The 14,388-nt window shown below is 48.4% G+C and overlaps 1 protein-coding gene across 2 annotated transcripts in view; it reads right to left on the minus strand.

The window, feature by feature from the left end:
- PFAS (phosphoribosylformylglycinamidine synthase) overlaps window positions 1-14,388 on the minus strand; it is a 546,904-nt gene that overhangs the window by 191,958 nt on the left and 340,558 nt on the right. For both annotated transcript variants that reach the window (XM_069244293.1, XM_069244295.1), the window contains one exon: window positions 206-386. In XM_069244293.1, the coding sequence (XP_069100394.1) occupies window positions 206-386 (181 nt within the window). The remainder of the gene's footprint in view (window positions 1-205; window positions 387-14,388) is intronic.

Consider the following 14,388-nt stretch of genomic DNA (forward strand, 5'->3'; position numbering starts at 1 on the left):
GAACCTAACAACTTATCAAATTTCCATCCTTTATAGGACAATAGAAAGGGGAAGGGGGGGGGAGGGGGGCGGTTATAACACAAAAATCCTCAGGTACCTGGTCGTTAACTTGACGAAGAAGACACTGAAGGTCACATAAAGGTACATTAGTTAAAAACTCTAAATGAAACAAGTAAATGGAGTAAGTACATGAGTCATGACTCACCTGGAGCTTTCACTGTTTCTGTACCCACACGTGCTGCCATGCTGAGAGAGTCCTTGCCACCGTCAACTGCAATGCCCAGCTCAGCCATGACATTACACATTGCTACACAGGCATCATACAGTGCTGCACCCTCTCCTGGAAGCTTTGCAGCCCACATCCAATTTCCACTGCACTTAACATCCTAAAAGAGAGGAAGGGAACACTGTGGCAAGCCCGAGTGTGATTCACTTAATCTGTACATTTTCAGCATCCGACCCCAACCCTGGAAACTTACCTGAAGAGGACTCAAGGCTCTCAGAGATAACCTGGGGTATGATTAGTGACAGTTTTTATATGGAAAGATTTTTGATGCATCACACAGTAGAGGATATGTGATGAACCAATATCCTGGCTCCAGGCCCTTTCTCCTGGCCCATGCGTACTTACTTATTAATGGGCAGTTTGCTGGTGAGTATTCCTTTACTATTGACACCCCAGGGTCTCTGGTACTATTCCACATCTCACTGGAAGCTAAGTTCTCAGATCTGAACCTTGACTCTCCTTGGATAGTGTGTTGAAATAAACAATACTTGATTTTGGAAGAATTACGAATAATAAACCAGATACTGCATCAGAGTTTTATTCCTAGCACCTAATAGAGTAAGTCTTGACTGCACAATCTCACTAATTGGACAGAGTCTACACCCCAAGGGGAGAATTATGGTTATTTAATTGGAGTACAGTACAAATGATGTCCCAGGGGCACCTGTGGTTAACTACAGTACCCACCAGAATACTACACAGTAACACTTATTACCACACTATACGAAAAAAATAACTAATTCAGACAAAAAAAGAAACAATATTGACTACAGCAGTCTTTAAAGTCCTCATTAAGATTTAAAAAGGGGGGAGATGGGTGATTTGTGCAGTAGGTGTTTGGACTGACATAAAGGAGGCTAGTAAGTGGGAAAACTGTAGGGATGTGTTGTGCATTCCTTTGCATTACAGAATTTGTTTTCGGCCAAATCACATTTTCTGATCATAAAATAAGGTTCTGCACAAGCTGGGGGTAAGGAGCTGGAGGTGAAAAAAGGAAAATGTTACTTACCCAGTAAGCATCATGTGCTGTGGATTAACATGCTCTGCATACTTCCGCAATCTAGTGTTAGGTCTAGAAGGTTGCAAGTTGTTTTTGTTCGAAAAGTCTTCAGAGTCACGAGGTATAGTGACTCCTGTAGGTAATGTGCATGGGCATCAACTCCTTCTTCAGATTGTTTTCCCCACAGTCGGTGTAGGAATTGAGTGATGTATAAAGTAAGTAAAAGGCCCATGCATGCTAATGTGTAGCAAAGACTTTTACAGCCACAAGCGACCGGGAAGGTGGGCGGGCGCATGTGAATCTACAACATTACATGCCAGAAACAGATGCTTACTAGGTAACATTTTCCGTTTGATGGCATGTGTGGCTGTAGATACACATGCTCTGCATAGACTGTAAAACAGTACCTCCCTAAAAGCGGTGGCAAATCTGTGGGTGTTGTAATATTTTGAAAGAGAGTACATAGCATTGCCTGGCTTACATTAGCTTGTTGGCGTTCAAAGACATCCACACAGTAATGTTTAGTTAAAGTGTGCAGTGTAGCCCATGTTGCTGCTTTGCATATATCAACTATGTGAATGACCTAAAAAAGCCATAGATGCACCTTTGTTCTTACTAGCTGAGTGGGCTAGGTGTGACAGGTAGTGGTCCTTTAGCTTTTGCATAGCAAGTTTGGATGCATGTTACAATACGCCTTTATGTGGTGTGGAAAAAGCAACAACAATTTGTTTGGACTTCCTAAACGTCTGGGTCCTATCAATATAGAACAGTAGTGCTTTTTTAATAACTAATGAATGTAGAGCTTTTTCAGCAACCAAGTCTGGGTGAGCAAAGAAGACTGGCAATTAATTTGTTGGATTAATATGAAAATGAGATACTACTTTGAGAAACTTGGTCAACTTTGTGTTGGCACAAAGAGCCACCTTATCCTTATGTACTTGGAAAAAGGTTCTTGTAAAGTTAATGCCGGACGCTCACTAACACAGCTGAGGGAGGTTATGGTAACTAAAAAGGGCAATTTCCTTTATAGGAACTGGAATGAACATGAGTGAAGTGGCTGAAATGGTGGGCCCACAAGTCTAGTGAGGGCCACATTCAGGTTTCAATTAGGTACTGAGGGTAGTCTTGGGTGTACTACTCTTTTGAGCCCTTCCATAAACCCCTTAAAGCCAGGAATTTGGAAGAGTGTCAAGTGTTGTCTGTTTTGAAAATGAGCCGCTAAAGCTGCTAAATGGAGCCCTATGGAAGTGTATGCTAAGTTTGCCTTCTGTAAATGAAGAAGGTAAAGGATGATATTTTGGACGGATACCTTGAAGGTATCCCAATTTTGAGCAAAGCAAACGTGCACAAAATGTTTTAATTTTGTTATAACATGCTCCAGTAGATGGTGTACATGCTTCCTTAAAAATATCCATAGATTCTTGAAGTAGGTCTAGATAACGGAATTCTAAGACTTCAGGAGCCAAATTGCAAGATTCAACTCCTTTGGATTGTGGTGTCTGATTTGACCTTAATTCTGAGTGAGAAGGTCTGGGTCGAGGGCAAGCTTCTTGTGTGGTATTACCAAAAGGTCTAATGGAGTGACGAACCATGGTTGTTTGGCCCATGTGGGTGTCACTAAAAGGAATGTGAGAGAAGTTTGCCTGCGTTTCTGGACCAGATACGGAAGGAGAGGGAGAGGTGAAAAGGCATAGGCAAACATCCCTGACCAGTTCATCCACAGAGCATTGCCCTTTTTTAGGGTATGGGAACCTGGATGCAAAGTTTGGGCATTTTGCGTTTTCTTGTGTTGCAACGAGGTCTATGTCTGGAAATTCCCACTTTTGAAAGTAGAAGAGAAGGAGTGGAGTTCCCAATCATGGACTTGTTGCCGCAGCCTGCTGAGGAGGTCGGAAAAATTGTTGTATGCACCAGGCAGGTATTCCACTAACAGGTATACATTGTGGCAAATTGTCCAATACCAAATTGTCTGTGCATGACTAGACAGTTGTAGAGAATGTGTCACCTCCTGTTTTTGCACATAGTAAATGGTTGTCACCTCTGTGCATATAAGAACTACTTTGTTGGTGAGATGAATCCTAAAGGCTTCGAGTGCTGGGTGAACGACTAGCAGCTCTAGAAAGCTGATGTACAGGGCTCGATATCTGTGATCCCAGAGACCCTGGACTGTGAGATTCTGTAGGTGAGGACCCTATCCTGTCTGACAGGCATCCGTTGTCAGAATGATCTGGGGAACAGGGCCCAGAAGTGTCAACCCTTTTAAGAGGTTGGTTTTGTTCCACCACTGCAAGGAGTGAAAGGTTCGGCTGTCCACAAACACTAGATCGTCTAATTGACCATGATCCGGAGACCATTGGCATGAAAGACATTCCTTTAACGTGCATATGTGAAGACGAGCATGTGGTACTATCACAATGCAAGAAGCCATCATCCCCAAGAGCTTCATGGTTAATTTTAGTGACTGAGTGGTTGGGAGGAAAATGAAAAAGCTGTATTTGAACATTTTGTATCCTTGCTGCGTTTGGGTATGCTTTTCCCAACTGTGTATTGAGAATTGCCCCTAAATAGGGCTGTATCTGAAGTGGGTTGAGCTGTGACTTCTGAAAATTAATGGTGAAACCTTATTGATGAAGTATGTCTATTGTGACTTGGGTAGAATGCAGGCATTGATTGAGATTTCTGGCTTTGATGAGCCAGTGGTCTAGGTAATGATAGACATGGATTATCTGCCAGTGCAAGTAAGCCGCTACTACTGCCAGGCATTTTGTAAACACCCTTGGAGCTGTTGTGACTCCAAAGAGAAGCACTTTGAATTGGTATTGACATCCTTCTATCTATCAAAAATATGGGGTATTTGCAATGTGCTGGGTGTATAGGAATGTGAAAGTAAAAGTCTTTCACATCTAGTGCTGACAGAAAGTCACCTTGTTGCAGCAATGGGATCAAGTCCTGAAGTGTGACCATGTGAAGGTGTTCTGATATGCCATAACAATATTTAAAGGCCTGTGATCCAATACAGGTCTTAAAGAGCCAATCTTGTTGGGGCTGAGAAAATATAGTGAATACACCCGGGTTACCTGATGCTCTGAGGAGACTGGCTCTATTGCCCCGTTGAGGAGTAACGCTTGCACTTCCTGTAATTGGTGGTGGAGATGTAAGCAGAGTTAGGTGTACGTCTACCAAGTCCTTTTCCAATCTGCTCTGCTTGACTGGAGAAGCTGGTGGATTAATAGCCTCTTCGACGGAATGCTGCCTCTTGGATGGGTAGTAACCACAGCTTTAACCATGACTCTCCCTGCGGGTGGGTGTATATGCAGATGTGACTGCTTGGCATGAACCTGTTGCTTCATTTTGTGACAAGTGGACTCAGGGGATGTTATCAGCTCCAAGGCTGCATGGAGAGTGATTTTCATCGCTGCAAAACTGCTCTTTACTTTTGGTGCCGAAGTGGTTGGTGCCAAAGCAGAAAGTCTTTTCGGTAGTGAAACAGTGTAGAAAAGTACCCTCTTTCTTGGCATGGTTACCCCCTTTTTCTGCCTGATGTCAGTGTGTATGACTGTGTTTACTGGGATCCTGCTAACAAGAACCCCAGTGATTATGCTCTCTCTCCCAAAAGTCTGTATTTCACCCACAACTGGCACACTCGTACCCCATTATACGTCCCTAGTATATGGTATCCTGGACTAAAGGACCAAGAAACTCCTGTGAACAGTAGCCCTGTTCAAAATAAGCAATTTCTTTGCAACAAAACTGTAAACTAAACTGTAAACCTTGCACTCTAACCATTGTGCCACACTTTTCCACTAAGAAGCAAGTTCCAAAAACTTCACGTTTCCCCCCCGGAAGTGTGAGACTTCCCACTCTGCACCCAACACCCCCGGCTCGAGATCCAGAGAACCAACACCTCAGGGAGGACTCCCCGGTGACTGCGAGCTCGTGAGTAACCAGAGACGACCCCCCTGCACCCCCACAGCGATGCCTGCAGAGAGAATCCAGAGGCTCCCCCTGACCGTGACTCCCTGTAACAAGGGATCCGACGCCTGGAACCAATACTGCAGCCCCCAGGACCTGAAGGAACCGAATTGCAACACAGGAGGGACCCCCAGGCGACCCTCTTCCTAGCCCAGGTTGTGGATGTCCCGAGAAGCCCCCCTGTGCCTGCCTGCACCGCTAGAGTGACCCCCATAGTTTCCTACCTGAAACCAGATGCCTGTATTGCACACTGCACCCGGCCACCCCTGTGCCGCTGAGGGTGTGTTATGTGTGCCTACCTGTATCCTCCCCCCCCCCCCAACAGCTCTACAAAACCCCCCTGGTCTGCCCCCCGAGGACGCAGGTACTTACCTGCTGGCAGACTGGAACCGGAGCATCCCCTGTTCTCCATAGGCGCCTATGTATTTTGGGCACCTCTGACCTCTGCACCTGACCGGCCCTGAACTGCTGGTGTGGTAACTTTGCAGTTGCCATGAACCCCCAACAGTGGGCTGCCTATGCCCCAGAACTGAGAACTGTAAGTGTTTTACTTACCTCCTAATCTAACCTTTACTTACCTCCCCCAGGAACTGTCGATTTTTGTACAGTGTCCACTCTGAAAATAACTTATTGCCATTTTTATAAAGACTGTACATGATATTGTTTTAATTCAAAGTTCCTAAAGTATCTAAGTGAAGTACCTTACATTTAAAGTGTTTGATGTAAATCCTGAACCTGTGTTTTTTAAAATAAACGAAGAAAAGATATTTTTCAACATAAAAATATATTGGCCTGGAGTAAATCTTTGAGTGTGTGTTCCTCATTTATTGCCTGTGTGTGTACAACAAATGCTTAACACTACCCACTGATAAGCCTACTGCTCGACACTACCACAAAATAGAGCATTAGAATTATCTACTTTTGCCACTATCTTACCTCTAAGTGGAACCCTTGGACTCTGTGCACACTATTTCTTACTTTGAAATAGTAAATGCAGAGCCAACTTCCTACAAACACTGAGGGGGTCATTCTGACCCTGGCGGTCCAAGACCGCCAGGGCCAACGACCGCGGAAGCACCGCCAACAGGCTGGCGGTGCTTCCATGGGCATTCTGACCGCGGCGGTACAGCCGCGGTCAGAAACGGGAAACCGGCGGTGTCCCGCTGGTTTCCCGCTGCCCCAGGGAATCCTCCACGGCGGCGCTGCTTGCAACGCCGCCATGGGGATTCCGACCCCCTTACCGCCATCCTGTTCCTGGCGGTTTTCACCGCCAGGAACAGGATGGCGGTAATGGGTGTTGTGGGGCCCCTGGGGGCCCCTGCAGTGCCCATGCCAATGGCATGGGCACTGCAGGGGCCCCCTAACAGGGCCCCACATTGATTTTTCGTGTCTGCCAAGCAGACACTGAAAATCGCGACGGGTGCCACTGCACCCGGCGCACGCCTTCAACTCTGCCGGCTCCATTCGGAGCCGGCTTCCTTGTTGAAGGTGCTTTCCCGCTGGGCTGGCGGGCGGCCTTCTGGCGGTCGCCCGCCAGCCCAGCGGGAAAGCCAGAATGGCCGCAGCGGTCATTCAGCGGCTCCCGCCGGGCGTGCAGTCACCGCCGCCGGCGGGAGTCAGAATGACCCCCTGAGTGTTTTCTATCATGTGTGTAAGCACTAAGTGTGACTACAATGATAATGCATGAACTTTGCATGTCTCCTAGATAAGCCTTGGCTGCTCATCCACACTACCCCTAGAGAGCCTGACTTCTAGATACTGACTACACTACACTAACAAGGGATACCTGGACCTGGTATAAGGTGTAAGTTCCATAGGTACCCACCACACACCAGGCCAGCCTCTTACATTGGTGGTGCAGCGATGGGATAAGTACTTGCAATTGCCTTATCACTGTCACCTGGTGCTTTCCACAGGAAAGACCACTCCAGGTATACATAGCGGGTCATTCTGACCCTGGCGAGCGGCGGGAACCGCCAAATGGCCGCTCCGCGGTCAGAAGACCGCAGATGCCATTCTGGCTTTCCTGCTGAGCCGGCGGGCGACCGCCGGCCCAGCAGCAAAGACCCTGCAACAATGAAGCCGGCTCCGAATGGAGCCGGGGGAATTGCAGGGGTGCGACGGGTGCAGTTGCACCCGTCGCGATTTTCACTGTCTGCAAAGCAGACAGTGAAAATCTTTATGGGGCCCTGTGGCATGGGCAGTGCAGGGGCCCCCAGGGGCCCCACGACACCCGTGTAAACCGCCAAAAACAGGCTGGCGGGAAGGGGGTCGGAATCCCCATGGCGGTGCTGCTTGAGGATTCCCTGGGCCAGGGGTAATCCGGCGGGAAACCGCTGGATCCCCTTTTCTGACCGCGGCAGTCAGAATGGCCCTGGAAGCACCGCCAGCCTGTTGGCGGTGCTTCCGTGGTCCCCGGCCCTGGCGGTCTTGGACCGCCAGGGTCGGAATGACCCCCATAGTACCTAGTGCGGAAAAATAGTCTCTAAATTTCTTTCTGAGAGACTAGGAGATAGGTAGGTTAGGTACACCCTACCCTATCCTAACAAACACCATGTCTACAGCTGGACATAGCTCTGAGGTCATGGAGGCTCCTTATGAGAACCTGACCTTGTTGAAGAGGATGTGAGTAGAGATAAAGTTAGATATGGGGAGGAACCCTAACAAGAGTCTGCTCTTGGGTCTCCTCCTCCAGGATCAAGCTGGTGGCCAGGAAGGGAAGAAAGAAAGAGAAGACCCTGACACCCACTGAAGTAAAGGAAGACATTTTAGGTTTGGGGGAGGGTTCCTCAAAGGATCATAACATTCCCAGTAGACCAACTAGCATAGCTGGTAGTGGGAAAGAAAATCACACTTGTAGGGCTCCTTTCACACTCAGAGGGCAAGTAGAAAGGGACACCAAAGATAGGAATAGATCCACCTCTGTTCATTCTCACATCGCGTCAGTATTTGAAGGATCCCACTGCACAACTCCAGGGGATGACTCTATAGATAGAGAGCTCAGGAAACTGAGACTGGAAGACAACAGGCTGCAGAAGCAACAGCTAGCCCTAGATAGGGAGGCCTTGGCAGTGCAGAGAGAAAGACATGGGTTGGGGATGCCACCCCATGGTGGCAGCAGCAGCTCAAGTTTCAGGGATTACAGAGTCAGGGAGGACTCCTTGGATTCCAGAAACCTGCACATAACTGTACTCCCATACAAGGTGGGGGATGATATTTATAAATGGTTTGCTGCACTTCAGGGGGCCTGTAAAGTTCAGAGGGTCCCTCAAGGGCAGTGGGCGGCTATTCTCTGGTTGTCCTTCTCTGGCAAGGGGAGGGATAGACTTCTCACTGTCAGAGAGGAAGATGCAGACAATTACAATATTGTGAAAACTGCACTCTTAGATGGTTTTGGTCTAAAAACTGAGCAGTATAGAATCAAGTTCAGAGAGACCAGAAAAGAGGCTTCACAAGATTGGGTTGACTTAGTGGACTGTTCTGTTAAGCTTTGGAAGGCTGGTTACTGAGGGCTTGTATAATCTATTACTAAGAAAGCATATTTTGATTAATTGTGGGTCTGACTTGTTGCACCAGTACTTGGTAGACTCAGATTTGACCTCTCCCCAAGAATTGGGAAAGAAGGCAGAAAAGTGGGTGAGAACAAGGGTGATCAGAAAAGCTCATATGGGGGTGACAAGGACAAGAAGGATGGTAAGTCACATGAAAAAGGTGGAAACAAAAAAAAGAAAGAGTCTTCATCAGGCCCACAAACTTCTTCTGGGGGTGGGTCTAAATCCTCTTCACACAACAATCAGAACAAAAAGCCTTGGGGTTATATTTGTAAAAACAAAGGCCATAGGGCAGGAGGCAGCTTCTGTCCGAAGAAAAGCACCAAACCTCCAACCACTACTACAACTAGTCCCCCTAGCATTAGCAGTAGTGATGGGAAGACTAATAGTACCAATAGTCAATCCAAGGGTGTAGCAGGGACAACTCTGGGAAGTGTAGTGGGAGCTGACTTAGTTAGGGAAATCAATGAGGCTGTTTTAGTCTCTGATGGTGGCACTGACCTTGCCATCCTTGTTACTTATCCCCTTAACATGTATAAGTACAAGCAACAATCCCTAATAAATGGTGTTCATGTTGAGGCCTACAGGGACACAGGTGTCAGTGTCACCATGGTGACTGAAAACTGGTGTCCCCTGAGCAACACCTACTTGGTCACCAGTACCAAGTGACTGACGCCCAGAACAATACTGTGAACCACCCCATGGCAGTTGTTGATCTCAGCTGGTGAGGGGGTTACTGGGCCTAAAAAAGTTGTAGCCTCCACAGACCTACCTGTAGGATGTCTACTAGGGAACGACTTGAAGACTTCAGCTTGTGCTGAAGTAGAGTTGGAGGTCCATGCAGTCATGGTGGGCATTCGTGGGCATATCTTTGCTTCTTGGCCTGAGCCGTAGTCAAAGCAAAGAGCAAGGGAAACGTGGTTCCTGAAACTATGGACCAATAGCTTCCCAAAAGCAGGGGTAGAAAGGGTAAGAAATTATCCTCTATCCCTCCCTCCACTGATGATTCCCCCTTTGAGGAGGAGGAAGCTACTCCTTGGACAGAACCTACACCTGAAGAACTTCAAGCTGATACAGCTGAACTCTTAGGTACAGGGGGGGCTTCCAGGGAGGAGTTAAGTGTGGCTCAACAGACCTGTCCCACACTTGATGGTTTGAGACAGCAAGCTATCAAACAGGAAGCAGGGGATGTTAGTGGCACCCACAGAGTGCACTGTGAAAGCAACCTCTTGTATTCAGAACCAAGGGAACCCAACCCAAACCTAGTGCCACAAGAAGATTGGTCATCCCTCTGCAATACAGAGAGTTATTGTTGACCTTAGCCTATGACCTTCCCCTTGCTGGTCAACTGGGGCAAAGTAAAGCTTGGGACAGACTGGTCCCTCACTTTCACTGGCCCCATATGTCAGAGGGCACAAAGGAGTTTTGTTGCTCCTGTGTCACCAGTCAAGCCTGTGGCAAGACAGGTGGCACTCCAAAGGCCCCCTTAATCCTACTGCCAGTGGTTGGGGTACCCTTTGAAAGGGTAGTGTAGCAAGTTGGCTCTGTATGCACTATTTCAAAGTAAGAAAAAGCATGCACAGAGTCCAAGGGTTCCCCTTAGAGGTAAGATAGTGGCAAAAAGAGATATTTCTAATGCTCTATTTTGTGGTAGTGTGGTCAAGCAGTAGGCTTATCAGAGGGTAGTGTTAAGCATTTGTTGTACACACACAGGCAATAAATGAGGAACACACACTCAAAGACAATTCCAGGCCAATAGGTTTTAATATAGAAAAACATATCTTCTTAGTTTATTTTAAGAACCACAGGTTCAAGATTTACAATCAATACTTTAAATGAAAGGTATTTCACTCAGGTATCTTAGGAACTTTGAATCAACAAAATAGCATGTACAGTTTTGGCAAAAATGGCAATAAGCTATTTTAAAACTAGACACTGCAAATTTCAACAGTTCCTGGGGGAGGTAAGTATTTGTTAGTTTTGCAGGTAAGTAAACCACCTACAGGGTTCAAAGTTGGGTCCAAGATAGCCCACCGTTGGGGGTTCAGGGCAACCCCAAAGTTACCACACCAGCAGCTCAGGGTCAGTCAGGTGCAGAGGTCAAAGTGGTGCCCAAAACGCATAGGCTTCAATGGAGAAGGGGGTGCACCAGTTCCAGTCTGCCAGCTGGGAGGTACCCGTGACTTCGGAGGGCAGACCAGGTGGGTTTTGTAGGGCACCCGGGGGGACACAAGTCAGCACAAAAAGTAAACCCTCAGCTGCATGGGGGCGGCCGGGTGCAGAGTGCAAACAGGCGTCGGGTTTGCAATTGGTTTCAATGGGAGATCCAGGGGTCTCTTCAGCGAAGCAGGCTGGCAAGGGGGGGGCTCCTTAGGGTAGCCACCACCTGGGCAAGGGAGAGGGCCACCTGGGGGGTCGCTTCTGCACTGGAGGTCAGATTCTTCAGGTCCTGGGGGCTGCGGGTGCAGTGTCTTTACCATGCAGCGGGTTCTTAGAAGCAGGCAGTCGTGGTCAGGAGGAGCCTCTTGATTGCCTCTGCAGGTGTCGCTGGGGGGGCTCAACTCTGGCTCCTCACAAGGTCGCAGTCGCCAGGGAGTCCTCCCTGTAGTGTTGGTTCTCTGCAGGTCGAGCTGGGGGCGCCGGGTGTAGAGTGGAAAGTCTCACGCTTCCGGCGGGAAACATGCAGGCCATTAAAAGTTGTTTCTTTGTTGCAAAGTTGTAGCTTCTTTGGAACAGAGCCGCTGTCCTCTGGAGTTCTTGGTCCTTTTAGATGCAGGGTAGTCCTCTGAGGCTTCAGAGGTCACTGGACCCTGGGGGACGCATCGCTGTTGCAGTTTTTCTTGAAGTGGGGAGACAGGCCAGTAGGGCTGGGGCCAAAGCAGTTGGTGTCTCTGTCTTCTCTGCAGGGCTTTCAGGTCAGCAGTCCTTCTTCGTCTTCAGGTTGCAGGAATCTATTTTCCTAGGTTCTAGGGGGCCCTAAATACTCAATTTAGGGGGGTGTTTAGGTCTGTGGGGGTTAGTAGACAATGGCTACTAGCCCTGAGGGTGGCTACACCCTCTTTGTGTCTCCTCCCTGAGGGGAGGGGGGCACAGCCATTATCCTATTGGGGGAATCCTCCATCTGCAAGATGGAGGATTTTTAAAAGTCAGAGTCACCTCAGCTCAGGACACCTTAGGGGTTGTCCTGACTGGCCAGTGACTCCTCCATGTTTTTCTCATTATCTCCTCCGGCCTTGCCGCCAAAAGTGGGCCCGTGGCCGGAGGGGGCGGGCATCTCCACTAGCTGGGATGCCCTGTGTCACTGTAACAAAGGGGCTGAGCTTTTGAGGCTCACCGCCAGGTGTTACAGTTCCTGCAGGGGGAGGTGAGAAGCACCTCCACCCAGTACAGGCTTTGTTACTAGCCACAGAGTGACAAAGGCACTCTCCCCATGTGGCCAGCAACATGTCTGGTGTGTGGCAGGCTGGCAAAACTAGTCAGCCCACACTGAAAGTCAGGTATGTTTTCAGGGGGCATCTCTAAGATGCCCTCCGAGGTGTATTTCACAATAAAATGTACACTGGCATCAGTGTGCATTTATTGTGCTGAGAAGTTTGATACCAAACTTCCCAGTTTTCGGTGTAGCCATTATGGTGCTGTGGAGTTCGTGTATGACAGACTCCCAGACCATATACTCTTATGGCTACCCTGCACTTACAATGTCTAAGGTTTTGCTTAGACACTGTAGGGGCATAGTGCTCATGCACCTATGCCCTCACCTATGGTATAGTGCACCCTGCCTTAAGGCTGTAAGGCCTGCCAGAGGGGTGACTTATCTATGCCATAGGCAGTGTGAGGTTGGCATGGAACCCTGAGGGGAGTGCCATGTTGACTTAGTCATTTTCTCCCCACCAGCACACACAACCAGGGTGGCATAAGACATGCTGCAGCCCTTGGAGACTTTCCCTGGCATCAAGGCCCTTGGTACCAGGGGTACCAGTTACAAGGGTCTTACCTGGATGCCAGGGTGTGCCAATTGTGGAGACAAAGGTACAGGTTAGGGAAAGAACACTGGTGCTGGAGCCTGGTTAGCAGGCCTCAGCACACTTTCAAATCCTAACCTGGCATCAGCAAAGGCAAAAAGTCAGGGGGTAACCAAGCATTTCCTTACAGGTAGGGGTTGATATTGTTGGCCGCCTTCGTCCTCCCACAGTTTCTGTAAATAGATTTATTCTGGTGGTGGTGTACCAGGCAACCAAGTATCCAGAAGCCATAACTCTTAGGACCACTGCAGCTCCTGCGATGGCCAAGGCCCTCCTGGGAATCATTTCCAGGGTGGGTTTCCCAAAAGAGGTTGTATCAGACAGAGGTAGCAACTTCATGTCTGCATACTTGAAAGCTATGTGGAAAGAATGTGGTATAACCTACAAATTTAACACACCTTACCATCCCCAAACAAATGGGTTGGTTGAGCCTTTTAATAAAATACTCAAAGGCATCATTATGGGACTCTCTTGGAGGGGCCTACAGCCCCTTTGAACTCCTCTTTGGTCACCCTGTTAGGGGTCGACTGGCTCTTGTGAAATAGGGTTGGTAGCAACCCCTGAAGCCCCTAAACAAGATATAGTGGATTAAGAACTTGGCCTTAGATCAAGGACGGCTGAGTACATGAAGAAGGCCAGTAAGAACCTTCAGGCAAGCCAAGAAGTGCAAAAGCAATGGCATGACCAGAAGGTTGTCATGACTGTTTACCAACCAGGGCAGAAAGCATGGGTCCTGGAGCCTGTGGCTCCCAGAGCACTCCAAGTGGAGTGTACCACACATCACAGTGGACAAGAAGGGGGAGGTCAGTTACTTAGTAGACCTTGGCACTCCAAGAAGTACCCTCAGGGTACTTCATGTGAACCACCTAAAGCCCTACTATGACTTAACCCTGCTCATGGCAACTGATGAGGTACTTGATTGTTCAGACAGACCACAAACCTCTCTTATGGCTTAAACAGATGAAAGGAGAAATCCCCAACACTGTTGAGGTGGTTCATTTCCCTACAGGGTATGGACTTTCCAGTGGAACACTGACCTGGGAGTAACCACTCCAATGCAGATGGACTTTCCAGATATTTCCACTTAGACAAGGAAGACTCATCTGGGCAAGGTTAGCATTCTTGTACCTCGTTTTGGGAGGGGGGGTTGTGTAGGAAAGTACCCTCTTTCTTCGCATGGTTACCCCCTTTTTCTGCCTGATGTCAGTGTGTTTCACTGTGTTCCCTTGGGTCATGCTAACCAGGACCCCAGTGATTATGCTCTCTCTCTCCGCAAAGTTTGTATTTCACCCACAATTGGCACACTGCTGCCCCATTATAAGTCCCTAGTATATGGTACCTAGGTACCCAGATCATTGGGGTTCCAGGGGAACCCCTATGGGCTGCAGCATCTAGAGATGCCCTCTGTATGTCAGCCAACCTGGTAGTGTTGGACTGACCGGTCTGTGCCAGTCTGCCACTTCCAGACAAGTTTCTGACCACATTGGGTGAGTGCCTTTGTGAACTCTGTGGTCAGAAACAAAGCCTGCCCTGAGTGGAGGTGCTTCACTCCTCCCC

This window comes from Pleurodeles waltl, chromosome 7 (genome assembly GCF_031143425.1).
Source record: "Pleurodeles waltl isolate 20211129_DDA chromosome 7, aPleWal1.hap1.20221129, whole genome shotgun sequence".
Lineage (NCBI taxonomy): Eukaryota > Metazoa > Chordata > Amphibia > Caudata > Salamandridae > Pleurodeles > Pleurodeles waltl.